General features: G+C 35.3%; 1 protein-coding gene across 2 annotated transcripts in view; it reads left to right on the top strand.

Moving 5' to 3' along the window:
• Positions 1-7,868, top strand: part of jph3b (junctophilin 3b) — a 165,386-nt gene extending 157,518 nt beyond the window's left edge. For both annotated transcript variants that reach the window (XM_043706816.1, XM_043706815.1), the window contains exon 5: positions 5,864-7,868. In XM_043706816.1, coding sequence (XP_043562751.1) covers positions 5,864-5,944 — 81 coding nt within the window. In that variant the 3' untranslated portion in view covers positions 5,945-7,868. The remainder of the gene's footprint in view (positions 1-5,863) is intronic.
• Positions 7,869-25,110: the final 17,242 nt, after the last annotated feature.

The following is a 25,110-nucleotide window of genomic DNA, read 5'->3' as shown; positions in this document are numbered from 1 at the left end:
TGCAACTCCACTTTCAAGGAGCTATGAACCTGCACTCCAAGGTCCCTCTGAATTAAACTCCATCTGCCACTTCTCAGCCCATTGGCCCATCTGGTCCAGATCCTGTTGTAATCTGAGGTAACCCTCTTCACTGTCCACTACACCTCCAATTTTGGTGTCATCTCTGCTGTGCTTTTCCAGCACCACTCTAATCTGGACTCTGGTTTCCAGCATCTGCAGTCCTTGTTTTTACCCCATAACCCCGTATACTGCAAGTAATCAGAAATCTATCGACCTCTTAACCTCAAACATTCTCAATGCCTAAGCTTCCTCAGTCCTCTGTGGTAGAGAATTCCAAAGGTTCACAACAACCCTCTGAGTAAAAGAATTTCTTCTCATCTTGGACCTCAGTAGCATGCCCCTTATTTTTAAAGTGTGGCCACTGTTTTGGTTTTCTCAGCCAGGGAAACATCTTACCTGCAGTTATCCTATCTATCCCTTTAAGTTTTTTGCAAGTTTCAATGGGACCACCGCTCATTTTCGAAAGTCTAGAGAATACTAGTGCACTTTGTCCCATCTTTCTGAGCTATCATGGGAACAGATCTGGTGAACTTCTGTTGCACTCCCTCTGTGGCAATAACATCTATCATGAAAAAATGAGACCAAAACTGCATACACACAGCTCTCCAAGTGTATTTTAATCAAGCTTTTATGTATTGAAACAAGACTTCACTACTCCTGTACTCAGATGTTTTTGCAAACAAAACTAACATTCAATTATCCTTCTTAATAGCTTGTTGCACCTTCATGTTAGCCATCAATGACTTATCGATAGGGACACTTTAATTCTTTCTGACATCTAAATTTTCCAACCTCTTGTCAATTAACAAGTACTTTGCATATCTGTTTCTCCTTTCAAAATGGATAGCTCACATTTTCTGCATTAAATTCATTCAGTCATTTTATTGCTTGTTCACTATGCTTGTCCAAATCCTCCTGAAGCCACTTTATATTGTGCTCAGAACATACACTCGGACTTAGCTTTACATTATCCAGAAGGTGAGCCAAGTATTCAATTAAGCCAGTGGGTGGACTTTCAAGGTTGGACAGTCAATCTGAGCTTGGAAGAAACAGGCTGCAATGCAAAGTAGGTAAGAGAAAGGATGCTTCAAAATGGAGGTGGCTTCTTTCCAATATCTCGATAGCTTAAACTAAAAAACTGCAGTCAGGTTACCACTCAGAAATGGAGCCCAACTATAGTGCAATCGGCTGTTCCTACCACACACAAGCAGGCACATAGGCCCATGGCTTCCTGGAGTATTGGTCCCAAAGTCCCAATCAGCTTCCTTTAATTGGGCTTAACTGACCCTTAGTAACATATTCAGTTACCCACTGTATGTGGGATAGTAGCTCTGCCACTTAACCTTCACAAAAGCAAGTCCGAGATATTTTCTAGAAATTCAGTAAAGTTTAATGCTTTTTATGTTATTTTCCATTCAGTCAGCAATAATCTTTTGTTGCCATTTAACTGTCTGTTGAAGAATAATTTTACTTTGCATAATTTATGTGGAATAATTCTGTAATTAAAAACAAAACTCACTCTCTGCAAGAAGTCAAGAACCTTTAAAACAAATAATTACTTAAAATATACAATTGCTGGAAAATGGTCCACTGAATAAATTTAAGAGAAGACATACAAGTGCTGAACGTAATAGAATTTAAACTTTTTTCAATTTAACAGCAAGATATAAAATTTAAAAGGAAAAGGCAATACTGTATGCTTGTAAAAGATCACATACATCTGACAAATATAGTGTTAATATGTGATGAGACTTTTAATTCACAAATGAGAATTGGCAAAGGCTCGATTGTAGCTGTTAAATAAATCATTTATCTGTGATTCTGCCTCTTGATGCTGTTTATCAATTCAGTTCCAGTATGGTCAATGTGCTCCTCAACTACATTTATCTGTCTATGCTTCATATCATGTGAAATATTGATGAACAAATACTTATTGATCAGTCAAATAATCCAGCAGGTGCAATCCAATAATTAGCATGCATTTTACTGTTCAGTTGGCCACATTCCATATTTAATGGTTTAGTTGTGACTAGACTAGTTGTCTCAAATTTGCATCAAGTATTTGAATTCGGAGCTTCTCAACATTCCATAAAAATCAAAACGATACAGTTATATTACATTACTGTATCAAATTTACTGAAAAAGAATTTTGTGTACTAAAACTTTCCATGCCTTTAATACGTCAATTACTTTGGCCTGCTTAAGAAAATTTTATTCAACCTTCTTCAAAGTCCCATCAGTGGAGTTATAACTAGTGTTAATGTAACCCTGATAAGTATACATCTCATAGAACCATAGAATCTTTTAAGTACAAAAGGTGGCCACTTGGCCTCACTGGCTCGGTGTTAGAAAGAGTTGGTTAATTTAGTCCCACACCCCAGGGACGTTGCACATAACTCTGTAAATTAGTCTTCTTCAATTAGATGTCCAATATTCTTTCAGAAGTTGCTATGGAATTTGATTCCATCACAAGTTTAGGCAGTACATTTCAGATCTTAATCTCTGTGTGAAGATTTCTTTTCTCGTTCCTTTAACTCTTATGTCTCTAGTTCCCAAACCACTAAGGAAACCAGTTCTCTCAGATTTCTCTAAGAAAATTGCTCATAATTTTGAATAGGGTATTAGGTGACCTCTTTTCTGATCTGAGGAGAAAATCCCAATTTCTCCAATCTCCGTGTGAATAAATGAATTTCCTTATCCATTGTATGCTTCCTTTCTACCTCCTCCAAGGCATTAATGTCCTTTTCATAGGGTGGTATTTTGAATAGCACACAGTATTCCAGGTTAGGCTAAAACAGTTACTTGTAGAAATTTAGCATGATTTTCTTAATTTAATGCCCCTACTTACAGTCTGATATCTGACATGTTTTCCTCACTGCTTTATGAAATTGCCTTACCTTCAAAGATTTGTGAATATATATCCATAGATCCTTCTGCTCTCACAACCCCCTCAAAACAACATCATTTATATTATACTTTCTCTCCATGTTGTTTCTTTTGAAGTTCATAATTTCACACTTATTTTTATTAAACTTGCAACTGCCGTGTGTTGTCCACCCACATCACCAGTTTGTCCATGTTGTCCTGAATTCTGCTACTAGCCTACTCCTTATTTACTATATTAGAACAATTTGGTTTCATCTAAAATCTTTGGAATTGTACTCCCTTTCTCCAAGTCCAAACCATTTATACTTGCAATAAGGTTATTTGAGATTGGCATATATCCCACATATATTTTGTTTCCAGAAGAAAAATTTCTGTTTCATTACAATAATGAAGTTCATCTTACTTCTGTTAGAGAGTTGGAGTAGATTACATAACCACAGGAATTTGGTTCAGATGAGTAGGCATTCATTAGAGCTAAAGGTATTAAGAAGCCAGTTATAAATTTAATGGATTAGAAAGAAAAGAAGAGCTCTAAACTGGGCTACAATTTACAATCACCCACTTGACCGAATCACTGTCAAATTCTTTCTGTTTTATCTAATAAATGCATTATGTACACAATATTTACTGTGTAATAAGGTAGTTAATGATAAGAAAGTTAAATACAGTTCTTCTATTATAGAATTGTGATAGAGTAGAGTTGATATAAATAAAATGATGTGATTTTTGCAGCCAAAACAGTTTTAAAAATTTGAAATTTGAGCATGGACATGATGAGCCAAATAACCCCTTTCTGCCATAGATTTCCATTTGCTAAATTGTAATCAGTTTCTAGAAGTTGTCTGGATTGTTCTTTTTAAATCATCATTTATTCATATTAATATGTCTATGAAAATCAGCATAAGGAGTATTAAATATTCAATACATATCTGAAGGATAAGATATAATTGCAGACTGATATTCAGTTTAATATACTACTCTGGCTATTTCTCCAACCCTTCATTATGCTCATTTTAAGAAACAAAACTACTTTGGTGCCTAAGATCTGCTGAGCCATTAAATACTGCCATCTCATTAGCTTTCTCTGTAGTTACCTAGCAACAGCTTATACCTTCATTAAACATTCCCAGAATTTAAGTAGAAGCATCTAAACTGGACTGAATTACCTGCAGCTCAGTAAGGTTACATCACTTGGAAAAAAACTAGCATAATTTTTGCTATGAAATTGGAACATCTGCCTTTTAATGGTATTATATATCTAAACAGATGGAGTTGTTTTTGACAAACAACTTTCTTTTCATTGTATCATCAAAGGCTAACTGAAATGATTTGATTAATCCAGGCTCAGGTTCAATACCTTGCATTAACTGCTTAATCTAAGCTCCTGTAGAACATAATAAATTATTTTTGGATGGTGGTGTACGGCCTGTATAAGGCAAATAGCCTTTAACCTGCTTATTATCATGGAACATTATTAAATGATATCATTGCCTTATCTTCACTATGAATTAATTTTCAGTGTAGAATACAAGGGACAAATAGATGGGGAACTCACAGTTTGTCAGCTATATCTTCATATCCCACACAGGCCAATAATAGAAGCATCACACAGATTTTAACGTAGAGTTTAGTTTACTCATTAAAAACTGCACAAAATCTTTGCAATACTAATATATTCTTCCAATAGTCTAAAAATTGACATGAAGTATTTGTCATAATAATTGATGGCAACTCAGACATTGACTATTTTTTGTAGTAAGTCATTTGTAAAGTTATTTCCCTCTTTGAGACATATATACCTTTTTTAAATGTCTTATGTTCTACAAGCTGTATGTTTTATTAAGTGGTCTTACCCCGATCCCTTCATGTACCAGCCATGAACATGCCTATAAGGTGAACAAATGTAGGCAGTAAAATATTTCCTATTTCTTAGCATGTTGGTTTAGGAATCCAAGAGAAAACGCTCTGAGCTACGGCACAGTAGTGAACCATAAACAGTCCAAATAGCTTCACACTTAATACCAATCCAATTCCAAAAGACCTATTTGAGGCACATCACCTGTATTTTGTTTAAATTATGCAAATGACAAGTCTGGTCACCAGTTGAAGCTGCAGAAAAATTATTTGGTGAATAATGAGCTGGAAATCACACAAGGAGTAATAGGCATCCCAATCCAAATCTCAGTGACTTTAAAATTGTTCATGATTGCAAATTGGGGCAAAGAATTGCAAATGTAAGGCTTTGAATAATAATATTACATACAGCAATGTTCCCTTGATATAGTTTAATATGATTTAGGCCACCGTCATTTATTAAGATATTAAGAGACACTTCAGAAACACAACACTATTAGAATTGGATCAATACTAATTACTGCACATGCATCTATGAAATCATTAAGACAACGTTCTAGATTTTCACTTTTTGAAACAGCATAAGGTCTCCAAGGGTGGGAAGGATGAAATTTTCTTTCCATAAAAAACAAGTGCAAGTTATTTTTCTTTATAATTAATGCTTGATCAACAGGATTATCATCAGACCTAAAGGCTTTGACACGTAATTCAATAATAGTCAGTCACTAACAGAGAAGATGTGACATTTGTGTATTTTACATGAGGAGTAACTTTCCCTCTCTTTTCTAATTTGCTTTCCTTTGAATACTATTGTTTAAATAATGAAATACTAATAAAGTCAAGATCTATATATATATATATATATACAGATTAATTAGAATTCTTTGAAAGTATTTACTTCATAGAAGGCTGACAGTGGTGAGTATTAATCATTGAGATGTTTCTGCTATTAAAATTATCGTTTTCTATTTATGAAAACTTAAGCTAAATTCCCTTAAAAAAGAAAAAAATTGTTTGCAATGATTAATTACTGTGTCTCATATTTGTTTCTTTTCTCTTTTAGGGCTCCAATCCTATTCTGGTTGCTATGGTGATTTTGCTAAACATCAGTGTCGCCATTTTGTTTATTCACTTTTTTATTTGAATGCCTATTTGTCAGTTTAAATAAGAGAAAACATGAAATTGCATAAAAGAAAACTGGTGTACTTCAATCTGAAAAAGTCAGCTTTTACTGAGAACACGGTCAACTTCTTCACACTTTGCCTTTCCTAGATAACAATACTGATTAGTCAAAATTAATGGCATAAATAAAATAGCTCTGTGGCATGACAGAATGGTGAAATATGCTTCCCCATTACTTCAACAATTTAACGTGCAATGTTTGAAGAGAAGAACTGTAAACAAACTAGGAGGAAGGTAACATGACTTTAGTTCTGACATCAAGAAACTTCAGACATTGATATGTCCTTTTGGTCATCAATGAGGATTTATTCTGAATGTATTTGAGACACTGAGTTTACAGTATACTGTTTTGTTGGTCTACTCAAGTCAATTTTCAAACTACAATTTTTTTATTGTTGTGGAAACATTCATAGTATTTTGATTAAAATAAGCTTCGCAAGACAATGCCACAGAAATTAACTCATTAGGTTCACTCATACCTATTCCATAACCTTTATCCAGTTTTTTAGACATATTCTTCTGAAGACTGTAGTAGCTTAAAGGGCAATAGAGAATATTTTACCTTTTGCATAAGAGGTATTATTTCTGCACCAAAACAAAATCAGAATCTGTAAATTACTGTTTTGTTAATTCAAAGATTAAGAAGTAACAGATATTCCTGGCTCCAAGTCGACTATTTCAGAAATTTATTTCACAATATTTAAAATAAAAATAATTTTCCAGACATGATAAAATATACATCTTCAACATCACACAAGTATTCCAGGGCTTACTGGATGAACTTTGAATCCAGAAAGAGAGTTTTGGATCTATTATGGTATGACACAGAGGTGGGCAGGTCCAGAAACCTATGTGGTTGGAGACATGCTAGTTCCCTGGCTCCAAGCTGCACCTGGGCCTGGGCCAATTACCTGGAGTCCAGATCAGGAGTGAAGGGAAGAAGGGTGTTGGGTAACTTGTTAAGACTATTATTGAAGGCTGACTAGAATTTTTCAGTGAGCCTCAAGGTATCCGGAGACAATGTGCATCAGTGCAGCTCTCTGAGTACAGCCTTCCATGGCTGGATTTAGGGCCAGCTCTTCAGGGAGGTTTACATCTCCTTCTTGTCTTCCTGGCATTGTTTACAGGCATAGACCAACGCCAAACAATGGTGACCTGCCTGCAGGGGCCTAATTTTCTAAATTAAAAAAATCTGGGAGGGGATGCATGCATCTTTAGGTGCTCTTACTTGCTTGTCCTCGCATCCTGCCATTGCTTTCAAGCTGGAAGGCCTTGTGTTGGCTCTCCTGTTTCAAAAGGCCACCTGTTGTTCTTCATTATATGAAGAGACAGCTCCAGGCTAATGACAAATTGAGTGAAATCTTAAATGAGTGACTGCTTCCAACCACAGAATGAATATCTGTCCACCATTTGAGGCTGACTCTTGGGTTCTGAACTTCATTGGGATAATCCCATCCCAAGGCTTTGTGGCTTTTGCATTTGATTTTTAAACAATGTATCTTGTCAACTATTTTTCATAGTTTTGTAAACCACTGCAATGTGAGACTTCTTCCAAAGTTATAGTTGGCATGAAATGGTGATATGGTTGTCAGTTCACTTCTTAATAGTTTTAAATACAAACAGGACACAGAATTAATAAGATGCAACTCTGCTGGGGCAAGAATTGGATAGTTCGAAAATTTAGCCTTGATAGTCCAACAAAAACTTGAATTGTTATTGATACATGTTTCTTTGATTAGATAACAATCATGCTGAAATTCAGTTTTTCCTAAGTTTAATAAACAATTCTTCAATTAGGTGTTAACTATTGAAAGCTGATTAGCCACAGCAGAAATGTCTAAATCATCATAATCTTTATTATTTGGATTCCTGTTCGCAATTTGAAAGAAAAATTATTTGGATTCCTGTTCGCAATTTGAAAGAAAAAATGATCATTGTAATTAATTATTCACAGAACAATGGCCATTTTAGATATTAACAATGGGATTCTGACCAGGCATCAGATATTTGGACCATGATTTCACTGCTGATGCATGTCCCTTGAGTCAGAAAGTTAAGCCTTGGTTTCATGAATTCCACTATACCTAATTTTCTGGTGCAGCAGGTGGCATGGGGAGAGTTGAGATGGAGGATGTGGTGATGTGGGATAGAGTCAGACTTCCTAAATCTGCAAAGTAGATTGTAGGCAGCCACGGGGGTGCAAGATTGTTAAGACATACTAATTAGAAGACCTGTCTTGGTTCCCTGGAACTTTGTCCTAATTGATTTAGAAGTGTTTAGGTATGCTAGCTCTTACCTCTCACACCCATGGCATCAAATCATGGCCCATTCACCTACCCGCATGCCCCCTCTGTTGCAGCTCATACCCCATGCCACATCCATAGCTACTCATGCAGTATACACTGTGAGAAGATCTCAGGAGCCATGTGGAGATGAAAAGATTAAACTGTTAATAATCGAATATAGGTTTCACTCACTCACATATTTGATATTGATAAAGCTCCCATTCATGAAACTCTTTAAAAGATTTGACATCAGTTCAAGTGTTCATTCTGCTTTAACAATTACATTTTTAATCAGTGAACATTTCAAAGGCAGCTAATTCTTTGGTATTCCACTTAAACTGACAATTAAAATATGAACTCAGCTCCTCCACTGATAAAATTGCTTTTCTGGTTTTTCATTTAAAACTCAGCCAAGCATTCATAATGACCTTAGCTATAATAACAGACATTGGAAAATGTCAACAAATATTTTAATTGAAGCTGCAGGAACTTTTCTTTACACTACATTATCAACCAAAGAAATTCCCCCAAGGTTGTTAATTTACTTCTAACTTCAGCCATCTTCATGTCAAAAGGTTGGGAATATAACACTGATCATGACACTTAAACAGACATTATTCATCTTTCAAAAACATACACTATCAATTCATGTCTTCTGTCATATGGGTTAAAGCCTATGGATTGGTTAAAATGGTGTCTGTTTCAATTTGGCATTAATTTTAAGAGGTCCTGCAGAATTTGGGCTTCTCACCAATATGATTCATGCCCTTCTCTCATCCACTTCTGGAAAAAATGGTATCTGTCACAAATGGGGATGGGGCTTCTGCATCCACCACCTGTAAATTATAAAGGTCTTGCCCAGCTTTGTGACACAGTCCTATATATACATGTATCTTTTCAACAAAAAATATATCAATTGCATCACTTCTTACCAACCCTGTTTCACTACTCCTACCTTGATAGAGCATCCAGTAACACCTGATGTCATATACAAACTACACATTTCAATCAGCAATGTGGTTCAATGGCCGTGTGCCTGGGTTCAAGATCCATCTGCTTTCGAGGTATATAATAACATCTCTGACTAGAAAATATCCATGAATCAGTAAGAAGAGCTCTTGTGACACTGTGTAGTGTCCCTACCTCTAGTCAGGAAGCCTGCATTCAAGTCCCACCTGCTGCAGATATGTGTATTAACACTTCTGGGCAATTGATTTTTTAAAATAAACCCATAAATGGCAACATTCAAAGTTGAATACAATGAATAAATCATCTGGAAATATGATCAATAAAAAATAGCAGTCATAAAAAGACAGAAAGAACATGCATTTTCATAGCATTTTTCACATCCTCTGCATACCCCAAAATACTTCAACAATTCATTACTTTTGTAAGATGTTTATTTTTGCCGTGCAGGAAAACAAGACATTAAAATTTCGCCTACCATCATTCTACACCTAAGATAAGTGACGAAACAGGCTGTATTGCTTGAGGGGTACATGTAGACGAGAACACACTGAGAGAAGTTCTTTTTTTTAATGGTGTTGCAGTTGAATTACAGCTTAACATTGCATTCTGAAAGTGGCACCTTTAATATTGTATGACAGTACTTCTCAGTATGTGCCAAAGTCCTGGACGGACTTAAGTTCACAACCCTGTGCTTCAGAGCCAAGTGCTACTGCTGACTTTATAAGGAACATATTTATAATTTTCCCCCCAGTCACGATATTAAGTATATATGAAATAAATGTTACTGCAACCATTGTGTGCCAGTCAATTGATAGATTTCAAACAAATATTCCCACATAACAGTAAGAAATCAAGTAAATTAGATTGTATTAATCCAATCTTTTCTATTTTAGAAATAATTTCTTCTGGGGGAACAGGTATGTTTTTGGTGCATCCAGCTACAGTTACACTTTATGCATTTACGTATTATCACTTTTTAAAGTCCACTTTCCTACCCAATGTTAAATAAATGGAAAATAACTCACAGTAAAGACAGAGGAGCTTTAAGTTGTCCTTGTTCAAGGAACCTGACTCTGCAGATTCGCCATCCTGTTGGCTATGATATTGGTTTGATTGAAAAATATTATTTCTCACCAGAAAATTGAAGCAAGCCGCATGTAAAGTCTTAGTTTTTTTTTAAATAAAGGAACCAGGGCACACTGGACAGGCATCATTAATAATGATAATTAGGCCATCATGTGGCTAAATTGAGGCTCTACTTAAAACGCTACCTTGATTGAGTTGGACTGCATGGGTATTTGTCCAGCATTAGAAGTGTACAAAAAAATGTGCAAGTGGCCCTTCACAGACTTAAATGGTCATTGTATTACTCCTCAAGTGGAATAGTCTATTTATTTAATGTACCTACTTTTAGTTACAAATAATTACATGAATCAACCAATAACCAGAGGTGAAATAATACAATGAAAAGACTAAAACTACTCAAAAGTACAGTTGTGATACCTGTTTGTTAAACAACCTTTTTTTTCTGCATGTTATGGATTTTTACTCTGGAAAGCATCTTTTCTAAAGTCCAGCTTTGTATTCAGTGAGATTTTTGGTTTTTACTTTTCTGCAGTACCTGGATTCAATGGCACCAGATCGTGGTGACAGTGGAAAAGCTTTTCACTGTATTTTACTGTTTTTCTCACTGTAAAATACACGTGACAATAAAATCATTCATTCATTATTATCAAATCCATTTTATGCCTTGGCACCAGTCATGCGCATAGCACATTTTTTTTGAAAAACTACTTTAAATTGAAATTAACATTGGACACAGAACAATCACCAAGTCCCATCACATTACTTCAGTTAGAATACCAAAGCGCTGTATAAATGTTTCAACTTTGCCAATTGACAAGATAGAAATATGTTTATCTTATACCTGTAATTCATTTTTGTATTTTGACTCACATAAAAACATTAGCAGATCTGAATTTAATGGTTAAAATACTACCAATGAACCTTCTTGATTGAACCAAAGTCCCCTCAAGTGCATGTTAACTTTTTCTTTCTGCTGTTAATTCCTTTGTATGGAGTATCCTTCTCATTTTGTAAAACTCCATTTGTTTGCAATTTTTATCTACAATTGAGAGTGTTCATTCCTCCTAAAAGCATAGGTAACTATTACTTTCAACACCAATTATGGGTCAGAAATGTATTATTTTAGTCTAAGCATTTTCTCAACATTCATTATGCTGGGGTTTACCAGAGTAGGACTTCAATATTAAAAATGTTTTTGCAAGATATTTATGATATATTTTCCACTTCCGCAAACTAATTTTACTGGAAACATTAAAAAATTCCAAAAGTGTTCTTGCCATTTTGGAAAGTATCAAATTTTAGAAAATATTAAAACATTGTGCATTTTATTTTAAAAATCACATATTTTTAGCGGATTTCAGTCTCACATTTTCATCTCAACCATGGCAGAAATGCTTTATTCTGTTCTTAGCTAACCCACGTTAGTTATTTCCATGATCGTTCTCACCAACTATTGCCCCTACTCCTGTATATGAAGACTTCTTTTAATCAATTCAGACCTATGAGTCATTAGGAACTGTCCACCTGCACACTTTCTCCATGTCTTACAAATGTTGCTTTATGTTGGCTTGCCTTGTCTATCTAGAATTAATTTGAGCATGCTGTTACTATTCTTGTATAAAAACTGTTCTCAAAAGCAATTTAGGATAGACAATGAATGCTGGCTTTGCCTGTGGTGCTCATATATGAATGAATAAAAACAAAAGTTATATGACCTGGTCAGTTGACTGGAGGCTTAAACCATGCCCACATTGTAAGATCTGAATGAAAATGTGTAAATAAGAAAATTTTGCATTTATATAATGTTTCATCATCATTGGACATCTGAAAGCACTTTGCAGTGACTGATGTAATTTTTGAAACTAAAAATCACACAACACCAGGTTAAAGTCCAACAGGTTTATTTGGAGGCACTTTTTGAAGTGTAATCATTTTTGGAATGTAGGAAACATGGCAGATAATTTGCACTCAGTAAACCGTGCCAGACATCAATGTGATAATGATAAGATAATCCATTCCTTGTGTTGTTGATTGAAGAATAAATATTGACCAGGACACTAGGAATAACTCCCCTGCTGTAGTGCTATGGGATCATTATATCCCCTGAGCAGACAAATGGCGCCTTGGCTTAACATCTCATTCAAAAGACAGTGTGTTTCTCAGTACAATGCTCTTTCAGTACGTCACTGGACTATCAGCCTTCATTATTGTGTCCGAGACCTGGTGTGGGACTTGAACTAGAAGCCTTGTAATTCAGAAGGAATTTATTTTATTCTTTGAGTGGTGTGGGTCTCACTGGCCGGGTATTTCCCATCCCTAATTGCCCTTTAGCTGAGTGGCTTCCTGGACCATTTCAGAGGATAATTAAGAGGCAACCATATTGATATTTATTTGGAGTTGCATGTAGGCCAGAAGACAGTGCTTATCAATTGAGCCACAGCAGACACCCTTACAAGCTTTAAGATTTTCCTTTTGCCTTCTGCTTGTCTACCAATTGTACAATTAGAAATTAATTAAGTTTAAATTATAATAATCTCTGAAATTCACTGTTCATAATAATAGTAAAGGAAACACGCTTAATCAGGAATAGATTTTTGTTATAATTCTTTGATGTGCTAGAACTCCTGGATGGATTGTGTTTGATTATCAGGGAAATTGTAAATATTAAATTATTGATCTTGTGCTGATCAAAAAGAGTTGATAGCGATGAGAGCATGACCTGAAATAATGCTGAAGATATATCGGGAAGGGATGTGGAGTATGGGGTTAGGATGTTTTGATATTGTCAGTTTAAATTGCTTAAAGTCAGCCTTCCATTCTAGTGAATGATTTAATAGGTCTGTTGGAAGCATTGGTTGAGAGTCTGGACAAAATCAAGATCCATTTAAGTAGGTGATTTGGTCAAGCAATTTTGTTGTGACTGGTTGAGTAAAATCCAAGTTAAAAAGTGATATAATTTGAATTTCATCAGTAACAGCATACAATTTGTCTTAAAATGCAATACTTGACCATGCCCTTGATAAATTATCACTCTGATGATAGTATAATTGAAATATACCACTATAGTAAAATATATAAATTACTCCAGATGTATTTTTTACAATATACTTAATGCAGCATGTGAATTATCTTCTTAATTTCAGTCTGCTCTTCCTTCCCTCCAAATCACAATAAATAAATCCCAAATGTTGTGCCACCATTTCAAAATCATTAATATGATCTGGGTAGTGATTGACAAATAGTGTTCTATTCTTCAATCTAAACAAGAAACTATAAAAAATTAGAATGTCATATCACCTTGCAGTAAGAATTTTAGTATAAAGGTGACACATATATATTGTCATAGGGCATTTAAATTACATAAACAAACAACAACAGGAAGTGACTCCTCCCTTCAAAATGTAAACTAATTGTTAACTCAAGTTTTTTTGTCTATTTGCTTATGTTTTTAAAAATCTGCAAACAAACCATTTCAGCCAGGAGCCAGTGAGGTCTGCAGATGCTGGAGATCAGAGTTGAGTGCGTGTTGTTGGAAAAGCACAGTGGGTCAGGCAGCATCTGAGGAGCAGGACAATCGACGTTTTGGGCTGGAACCCTTCATCAAGAAGGGCTCCAGCCCAAAACGTCAATTCTTTCTGCTTCTCAAATCCTGCCTGACCTGCTGTGCTTTTCCAGCAACACACTCAAAACCATTTCAGCCGCAGACTTCGTATTGCACATAGAACAAACTGTTCTTGATTAAGATAGTCTATGCCAATATTTATGTTTCTTATGATCATGTTCCTCCTTTGTATCTGACCCTATCCCATATCCTCTATTGTTTTATCCCTCGTGGATCTTTACCAATATGTCTGTATTGCCGTCTTTAAGTTATTCCACTTTGTCATGTACATCTTTTTTTAATTCAACTAAGTCAAAGGAATGACAGTTTTAGTTACAATCATAATAATGACTTTAGAAGAGACCAATGATCAAGCTTCCTTCTGATTTTTGTAGTCACCTGACAATGCAGCAACACCGAAGTTCCCACATAGGCCAAACACAGATCAATCCCATTACATTGCTGCACATGAACAGACACGTGAAAGAAATTTGAAGGACCTATGCACTTAAATGAACAGGACATTCACAACAAAACATATTAGTGTTGTCAGTGTCCAGATGCTATTGATCATTTCCCTGATAGTAAACTGAATCCAAAGTTTTTCCATTTTTGAAATTCACTAAATTGTGAAATATGCCTCTGTCAGATGCTTAAGGCTTCATCCAAATCTCTTTCAAGATCTCCAACTTATTGATTTTCTATCCTGTAAGGGCTTGGATTGTGGGTTTAACATATTTATGTGCTCTAGAGAAAATATTTCTTGTTAAATTTCATATAAATGTTTCCTCCATGACAAGGACCAACAGCTCCTTTAATCTGAGACCTCATGTTTTGGAGATTTTTTTACATCATTCTAATTTTTTTTTAAGAAAAGATTCTTGAGTTTCTTATTAATCTGAAATTCTATCTTTTAAAAGTATCAGATGGGTTTTCTGCCCATCTGAGTGGCAATTTTTTTAAAGCTCAGAGCTATGTTAATTATCTATGCTAATATGCAGGACATCACAATAAATAAAACTGGGGTAGTTAATTTTTTAAAAAGTTATTGTCCATCCTTACTAGAAAATGTTAATTAATCATTGTTTTCAAAAGGCTCTTGACAGAACTTTACCGGGTCCTTAAAGAAGTGTAAGAATTTTTAAAAATATTTTAAGAAAAATCTCTTTCTTGCTGTCCTTCCACTAACTATTCAAAGAGAGCTACATTTAACTCAAACTTTCTGAGATTTGGTAACAGTATATTGAAATTAATCTTCATTGGCCCTGTAAAATAAGGCAACATACGTCACTTGCCAAAGTATTTTTTTATCAATGCTTCATCTCAGGCCCTTGAATCATCAGTGAAAATTTCTTACAATTTCTGATTACAGCATGATATAAATATAGTAATCTTGATTCTGTAGAAATAATACCTTCAACATGGGTAAACAATTATTTTAACACTTTCTGCCCAAAATGTTGGATCGCTAAGTATCTGGTGGGAGAAAGAAAGTAAGCATGTAACAATTGGAGGATGAGGAACTGGGGTGGATGGAGAAAGCAAAGAGCAATGGAGGAGCTGAAGAAATTTTCCTCTTAAGCTTGTTCCTTGGCAATCACTTTGTAAATATTGCTAAGAGATAGTATTTCAAAGATTGATTTTCACACTCGTAATATCAGCTTGTATAGTAAAAGCTATTTTCCCATAACATTCATGATGGAAATGAGCAGATATGTCGCCTTTCACCTTTAAGTCTCTAAAAATTCATTATGTTTTTTTAACAGCCTTGAAACAACAATACTCAATGCTAACATTCAACTCACTTCCACAGTTGAAACCAATGTCATTACTTACATTGAGGATATCAAATCTTTAATCTTAGATGTAACTGGATGATCATCTTTACTTTAGATTATAATATTCACTTTTATGATGAGCATGGTTTAGTAATATTCAGATTAGGAAATACATTTGGATTTTCTTCATTTATCTGAATTTACCTTAAAGACTAGATGATTACTGTTAGCTGTTCTATGTGGTTGAACAGTTCCTGGTATCAGAAAAGAGAACAAGGTCAACAGAGTAGGAAAGGCCACCAAATTTCTTTCCAGGTTGATTTTATAAGTGCCTCAAATATGATGAAAGTGTTTCCCATCATCTGACTGATACTAAAAGCAGGGTTGATGTACAGTGTGTCTTTCCTCCCTTGAAATATTGTTGAAATTCTTTTCAAGTCAAATTTGTAAAAGCCTCATCACAAAATGTAAACTATAATCTTACTGTTTATTTCCAAAGCGATACATTTTAATTAATTCCTCACTACTTTGTCCCTGGTCAAAGTAATTAGCACAAAAAATTAGCACTCTATAATCAGCTGTAGGATAAGTGGGTCAGGGTGATGATCCTTGAAATTTTCCCTCTTCTTTGTTCCTCAGCTTCCAATTACTGCTTCCCTTCAATGACTCATCTCAATTTAGGAACGGGCTAAATGAGAATTACAGGAATGAACTCAAGTCTTAGGTGCAGTGAGTTGGTACAAAAATGTGTCATCTTAGTCTCATAAAATTATTGAAATTATATCTGGATATGAAGATTCAGAATTCCAAGGGTACTAAACGGAAATCTTGCTTTACCTGTGAACTACATCTAAAGTTATAGAGAAAACCATGAATATTGAAGATTCTTTTCTTTATTTTGTTAACTGATCATCTATGGGGACACTATATACTTGAGAGTCCTTCACCTAGACTGCAAATGCTTCTGAATGCTATGGAGAGAAGGGCTCAATGAAGAATCGAAATGAAACATCATTATATGATTTAACACTTCTACTATAATTGACAAAGTAAACTCCTTTGATCAAGGATATCCAGCAGTTGTATTGTTGAGGTCAGAAATACTACACTAATAACAACTTGCACTTAAATAGCATCTTTAACGTAGAAAAATTCCCAAGGTGCTTCACAGAGGCTTAATCAACTAAATGTTGGTAATTAGACTTTTATCAATGTACTATCTACAATTCTTTCTTTAAAATCAGGAATCACCTGGAGACTAGACTACCACCCTTCCATTCTTCTATGCATTTATGGACACTTTTATTTGGCCGATAATATTCTGGTAAAGCTTACAGCCAGAGAAGAATTGACTGAAACCCTTTGTGGGTTCATGGGATAGTGATACCAGTGTATCAGCAATCCTTTTTCACTTTTACTGTTTCAGACCCAGGACTGGCAATCATTGATACAATGTGAGCAGTTTATTAGCATTGTACATGTTGTCCAACTACAAGCGTGCCTTCTACTGGCCAATCTGCAGTCATTGAGAAGTCCAGAACCACTGCAGGCCCTGATCCTTTGAACAAAGTATATGACAATAAAGAAGACTTTGGCAGAAAAGAGAAACACTTGGAAAATATATAGATATATGTTTCATTTTTAGTGCAATCTTAAAAGTAATGACTATTTCAATGGCCCTGTGAATTTCTTTGCATGTATCATTAATATAACAGTTCATCTACAGGAATAAAATGCAACAAGCTTTTAGACTGCTAAAGACCACCAACTGACCTACTTTGTAATTATTATGCTGGGGTTTTGATGAAGTACATGGACTGTAATCTAGCCAATTAATGTACAGTCTGCATGCTGCAGCTCTGCACAGAGCATGGAAAGCTACGGCATTGTACACGTCAGCCTATGAGAAGGTATTGCTTTCATCAAGTTTGGTTAGAACTCAACTGCAAACTGTAGTAAATCATTGAGCAGTACAGAAATATTATTTCTCCAGTTAGTTATATTAGCAACCTTCAAATTGATTGATGTCATTACAAAATTCTGTACAGGCATTTAAAATTTGGTCTAATAAGTCCAATTGTTACAAATTCAAGCTCTGTAAATCACTGTAGGATCCATAAGATTCTAATTAACAAAGGTTGCATTAAATATTCACTCTTTCTGTTTTGGAGTCCTTTGTTGGTCAATTTTTGAAACGTGATAATGTACTTACTTCCAAATTTCCTTTACAAAATTTGAATTTGATTGCAGCAATTATTTTATAATTGACTTCCAAATCAGCTGAATTAAAATTTATATTCATAGATAAATGATTTTTGAAATCAGTCTGAAATGTATTTGTTGGATATCAGATACTGCATTTTTAAATCACAATGTGAAGGCACCATGAATCTCAATTATACAATTCTGTTTCTGTATGCTTTCCAGATGGAAAATAAGCTCCAATGTACAACTATGGTTTCTGTGTTATTTTAAACTTTGTTGAACATTGCATGACAGAGTTACTTGCAGTTGATAACATAAAAACTAAAACTTTGTTCAAGTATACACTTTGCCTCAGACAGCACAAAAATGCCTATTATGATAAACAAGTTGTTGCCTTTTGTGACTCAAAGTAGAGTTCAATTGTTTGAATTTGTCAGTTTTTTCAACCTAAAAATGTTTTTTTGCATGTAAGCAGATGTTTGAGGATTCATTCTTTACTCTCTGATAATGTGACGATTTTATGCTTTAAAAGGGAATGTTGACTTACAAATTATATTCACTCTGATTTAATTTTAAAGAAATAGTTCAAAGTTACACAAGGTCTTTGTCTTTGTTTCATGTTTGTTTCTCATTTTGCGTCCCTCAAAATATGGCTTGATTTGTAAATATTTCTCTCAATAGTATTAAAACTACAGCTACCCAACTTATATTCCTTCAATAACTATGAAGATGTAAACAATGCTCTTCAATTATCAATATATGATAAGATATACTTGGAGTTCATGTTTGTTCAATATAATAATCGTGTCTTGGGTTCTTACTTAATTACATAGGCATTATCTTTCAAAAACCAACATAGCAACAGATTCCACTATTTGTCACAGTAATGACTGATACTACTTCAGCACAAACAATAATCCTGCAATAATGAAGTGATTGATGCCCACTTTTAAAATTATTTCAAGCTTTAAAAATATTTTTTCTCGCACACTACTTAAGTATAAATTTTATTTGGATTCATACTGCAATTAAACAAAAATGTAAAGTGGCAAAGACAAATTCTGGTTGCGTCTTCAACCAACATATCTTATTCTGTGTATGATCAGCAATTAATTGTTAACCTCATGCAACTCCTACTAAAAGATTGATGGTGACTCCAAATCCTTTATAATCTTCTAAAAACTCAAACTGATGCAAATGTGTTATGAAACAAGATTTTTCGATGTGCAACATTTACTTCATTTATTTGCCCTCCAAATTATCTCATATCCTTCAACAGGGAGAGCAATCCAGTCCATCAGCTGACCTTTCCAACAGGAGCAATGAATAACTGACAAGATGGAAAGCTTGATTTGTTACAGTCTCTTTGACAGCAAATTCTTTTTCTCCTCATCATACAAATCAAAGTGGCTCATTACCTCATTCTGTTACATCTCATCTGGAATCAAAATGGAACTGGACTACCAATGAAGCTAATTCATGGAAGTATTCAAGACCGTATAGCTTCTAAGTAGCAAATGATAATTGTACGACTTATATCGAGAAGGTCTTCTGAATGTAGAGAGTGATCGACACTTGGAGTGAATTTCAAGCAGAATAGTGAAAGCAAAAACTCAGAATAACTAGTTAGACTAAAGATGAAATAAGGGCTGAGATGGTTAAAAATCATAATGTTACTCTGGATGGCTTAATTACCTCCTGATTTTGTGTAAGAACTGAAGAAAAGTATGTGAAACACTACCCAACACCATTAAACCAGCTCTGACTGGTTTGGGAATTGGCAAAGTCCATAAGGCAGTCATTTTTTCCCAAACTGGGGATGTTCCACCTATCCAAAGTACTAGCTCCAATCATCCATTTATTAACAAACAGAACGAGAGCTTGGGAATGCTAAATTTTAATTAAATATGGGATGTAAACTCAATCTTCCAGGGTAGTCTAGTATTCTTCTTAACAACTATCAGTTCAGTAGGAAATTAAATATGAGAAGAAAAATGACTAAAATGCTTGCTAATTTTTCAGAAGTTGGATCTGGACTGGTATTGACAGTATCATGGGACAGCATACATAGTTGTTTATGGCCTGTGTAGGGGATGACATCTGCTCAAATGTAGATTGAGCCTCATTTGTATCATGCTAACAATCTACAGATGCTTTTTGTGCATTGTCAGGGAGTTCATTGTTGAAGAATATTTGAATGTCAAGTTGTAGCACTGACCCTGAGATAACACTTGAAGGAGAGGTATTTAGGAGGTAGACCGTAATAGGGAGGCAGAGAAAGAAGAGATGCCTCACTATCTCAAAGCAATCATTAAATTACTGAAGAACTCAACTCACTTTATGTAATAATTATAACTGCAGCTTTCAAATGAATGTTTGCAGCTCATATTTTAAACACACATTGTATTTATATTTTCTCTGTTCATATGATCTCTGTTCTTAGTGCTAAAATTTCCCATAACTCAATATTTACATGTCTCCTGCACTTCGACCTTGACCAAGGTGAAAAATTCTAGTCTTCCTACATAGTCAAAACCTCTGACTATAATCAGTACTTTATTATCTAGTTCATCCGAGATTATTTTGTTAATCCAATACGATGACTGACTCTCCATGGCATGATAACTAGTCTGCTTACATTTTATTCTTTGAAGAATGTTCCAGTTATTTTATGAGCTAAGCCATTTGAGTCAGAAGACAGTACCAAAAGAATCCAAAACTATTTCACTATCTGTACCTTTGGATATACAGAACTATGAACAACAATGTTGAAGAATAAAATTTTGACCACTTTCCAACCAGGCAAAAATATTTAACAGGTGGAACACAGTGAGAACGTCAAAATGTCAGCGTTTCTTTTCTATCTCCACAGATTGAATGTCCTACTTTGCATTTGTCTTTGTTTTTCTGTTTTAATTTCAGGTTATGAGTATTTACATTTTGCTTTCTTTTCGTCAGTTCAGAAATTAAGTTGAATAGTCATCAATTAATTTGCATTTTTGTGCTATTCTTTACTATTCTCACAACTGAATGAACTGAGTGGCTCCAAATTGTCTCACCAGAGTTGAGAAAACCCAGGATTGGATTCATATCTTTGTCCGCAAACTTAAAAGCAGTGCTGCAACATGACTGATCAATTTCAATAATTCGGAGCTTGAATTTAATAATCTGTAGAATAAGCACCAAAACATATCAAATTTTATGCTGCAAGATCACAACAATAAAGACTTTGAAAAATTAAGATTTGGAGACACCATTGTTGGACAGGGGTGTGCAAAGTTAAAAATCACACAGCACGAGGTTATAGTCCTACAAGTTTATTTGAAAGCACTAGCTTTCAGAGCGCTGCTCCTTCATCAGGTGATTGTGGAGAATAAGATTGTAAGACACAGAATTTATAACAAAACTTTTGCTATAAATTCTGTCTCTTACAATCTTATTCTCTACAATTAACTGATGAAGGAACAGTGCTCCGAAAGCTAGTGCTTCCAAATAAACCTGTTGGACCATAACCTGGTGTTGCGTGATTTTTAACTTTGAAAAATTAAGTCACCACTAAAGAAGGGAAAGTAGACCGCAGACAGGTCAAGAAGAATATGCAGATGATATCATTTGTAACTTTGATTAGGGTTGATTCAATGATATACCAGGAGTGGAAACCTAATTTAAGTGTAATGGAGTCATAGGCGAGAAGGACACAGATATAGGAGCACACACATCCAAGTACATGGAAGAAGAAAGAAAAGTTGAAGGAGTTTCAACCATTCCTGAGGAGAGAGTGGCAAAGGATTATTTTTGATGATTTGAATGGGAAGGGGCCAGTAACAAGAGAACCAGTTCCAAAGTCGGCCAAGACAAACGGAAATGTATGGTCAGTTCAGTGGGAACAGAGACAAAAGAAGAAGTAAATCACACAGAGAAAATAAGCTCAGAAAGAACATGGGGGAGATCGAAGAAAATAACATGTGTTTAGATTTAGGGTAGAGGGAAACATGGCTTGATAGGGCAAAGGAAGCAAAGGCAGCAGAAATACATAGTTTCAGTCTTCACAACAGACTTGGAGATATGGCAAAGAGTAAGACAGCAAGATATAGATAAGCTGGCAGAATGAGCAGATAAATAGCAGATCGAATCAAATACAGCAAAAAGGGAGATGATGTATTTTGACAGAAGGGTTAAGAAGAGGTCATGCAAATTTAATGGAACAAATCGAAAGGGTGTGCAAAGACAGTTGGACCAGAGAAGGTGGGGGTTGCAGTGGGGATGGTCTTTGGATGTGAGAGAATGTATTGAGAGAATAATTTGTAAAACGTATGGGACCTTGAACTTTAGATAGAAACATTGAAAAAGCAAGAATGTTACATTGAAGCTTTATCAACTGGTTAGGTCATAAGTAGAATATTGTATCAAATTCTGATCATCACACTTCAGGAAATATGTGACAGTTCTTGAGAGGTATTGAGCAGATTAACTAGAATGATTTCAGGGATGAGAGGTTTACCGACAAGATTAGGTTGGTCAAAGGAGATTGTGGTGATTCGATTGAAGTATACAAAATTATGACAGGTTCTAGATTATTTACAATATATATTAATGACCTGGATAAGAAAAACAAATATACTATAGCCAAGTTTATAGATGTCACAAAAATAGTTGGAAAGGCAATTGATGAGGATTATGCAAAGAGTCTGGAGAGGGATATAGACAGATTATGCAAGTAGGAAAAAGCTTGGCAGATGGAATGTAACATGGGGATATATGAGTTTATGCACTTTGCCAAGATGAATAGAGGAGTTGAACATTATTTACATGGAGAAAGACTCCAGAAAGCTATGGTACAGGGGAATTTGGGAGTCCTCACCTATGAATCACAAAAAGCCAGTATCCAAGTTCAGCGGGTACAGAGAAGGCAAATGGAATGAAGGACTTTATTTTGAAAGGAATAAAGTATAAAAGTAGGGAGGCTTTGCTCAAATTGCAAAAAATACTTGTTAGACCGCAGGTGAAATACTGTGAAGTTTTGATCCCCATATTTAAAAGAATGCTGGCACTGGAAGAGTCCAGAGAAAGGTCTCAGGTATGAAGAGAGTTGCTTTTGAGGAGGGATTGAATAAGTTGGGCCTGTACTCATTGAAGTTTAGAAGAATGAGAGGTTTTGTTACTTGACTGAGAAATAAAAGCTTCCTTCCTGTCTCTTTGGTGATGAAACTGCTAAATATTGTAAGTCAATTGGTAAACTATTAAAAATAATAAGTTCTATCTGTTTGCTTCAGTGACAATATAGCCTAGTTAATTTGAAAAGAAATGTATTGGTCAAGGCAATATGATCATAAGATGTAGGAGCAGAAGTAGACCACTCAGCCCATGGAGTCTGTTCTGCGATTCTGATAATCCTTTTCCCCATAATTCTTGATTCCCTTAATGATTAAAAATCTGTCTAGCTCAGCCTTGATTATTCTTAATGACCCAACCTCAACAGCACTCTGTCGTAAAGGATGCCATAGATTTACAACGTTGTGAGAGAAGAAATTCCTCCTCATCTCTGGGCTTAGACTCTCCCACAAGGAGATATAACATTTCTGCATCTACCCTGCCACGTCATCTAATAATTTTGTATGTTTCAGTAAGGTTGATATTCCAATGAAGACAGGCCCAATCTACTCAACCTCTCCTAATAAGACAGTCACAACGTACCTGCTGTCAGCATTGTGAACCTTCTCTGGATTGCTTGCAATGCCAGTATATTTTTCCTAAGGTAAGGGATCTAAATCTTCTCACAGTATTCCAGCTGTAGTCTAAACAGTGCCTTGTTTAGTTTTAGCAAAACCACCCTACTTTCATACCCTGTTCCCTTTGAAATAAAGGCAAACATTCCATTTGCCTTTCCTATCACCCACTGAACTTGGATACTAGGTTTTTGTGGACAAAGATTCCCAAATCCTTCTGTTCTGTCACTTTCTGCAGTCTTTCTCCATTCAAACAATATTTATCTCCTCTATTCGTTCCAAAGCACCTAATCTCACATTTCCCCACATTATATTCCATGTGTCAAGTTTTTGCCACTCTCTTAACCTGTCTATACCCGTCTGCAACTCTTTGTGTCATCCTTACACTAATAATTCAAGCCCTAGCATTGGCTCCTGCAGCATGCCATGAGATATAGGTTACCATTCTGAAAATACCCCACTAATCCCAAACCTATTTCTTTTATTAGCCAATCCTATAACTATGCTAATATACGAGCTCCGATACCATACCTACATCTTAATAAGTAGCCTAAAGTGTGGCATGTTATCAAGCATCTTCTGAAAATCCAATTATATTCCATCCACTGCTTCACATTCATCTAGTGTGCTTGTTAACTCCTCAAAGAATTCTAGTAAATTTATCAAGCACATAAAGCTATGTTGACTTTGCTTACTAATTTTATACATGTCTAAATACTATTACATCCTTTATAACAGATTAAATTTCCAAAGAACAGATATTATGCCATTTGAACTATAGACACATGTTTTCTCTCTCCCTCACTTGTTTTAAATAAAGATGCTACATTGTGCATTTATTTCAATGCAAGGGGCCTAACAGGGAAGGCAAATGAATTCAGGGCATGGTTAGGAACATGGTACTGGGATATCATAGCAATTACTGAAACATGGCTCAGGGATGGTCAGGACTGGCAGCTTAATGTTCCAGGACACAAATGCTACAGGAAAGATAGAAAGGGAGGAGGGATAAGGGATAGCATTACAGCTGTACTGAGGGAGGATATTCCTGGAAATACATCCAGGGAAGTTATTTGGGTGGAACTGACAAATAAGAAAGGGATGAGGACCTTATTAGGATTGTATTATAGACCCCCTAATAGTCGGAGGGAAATTGAGAAACAAATTTGTAAGGAGATCTCAGCTATCTGTAAGAGTAATAGGGTGGTTATGGTAGGGGATTTTAACTTTTCAAACATAGCCTGGGACTGCCATAGTGTGAAGGGTTTAGATGGAAAGGAATTTGTTAAGTGTGTACAAGACAATTTTCTGATTCAGTATGTGGATGCACCTACTAGAGGTGCAAAACTTGACCTACACTTGGGAAATAAGACAGGGCAGGTGACTGAGGTGTCAGCGGGGGAGCACTTTGGGGACAGCCACCATAGTTCTATGAGATTTAAAATAGTGATGGAAAAGGATAGACCAAATCTAAACGT

This window comes from Chiloscyllium plagiosum, chromosome 17 (genome assembly GCF_004010195.1).
Source record: "Chiloscyllium plagiosum isolate BGI_BamShark_2017 chromosome 17, ASM401019v2, whole genome shotgun sequence".
Taxonomy (NCBI): domain Eukaryota; kingdom Metazoa; phylum Chordata; class Chondrichthyes; order Orectolobiformes; family Hemiscylliidae; genus Chiloscyllium; species Chiloscyllium plagiosum.
Note: the sequence above shows the minus strand (reverse complement) of the source record. Positions and strands in the feature narration are given on the sequence as shown.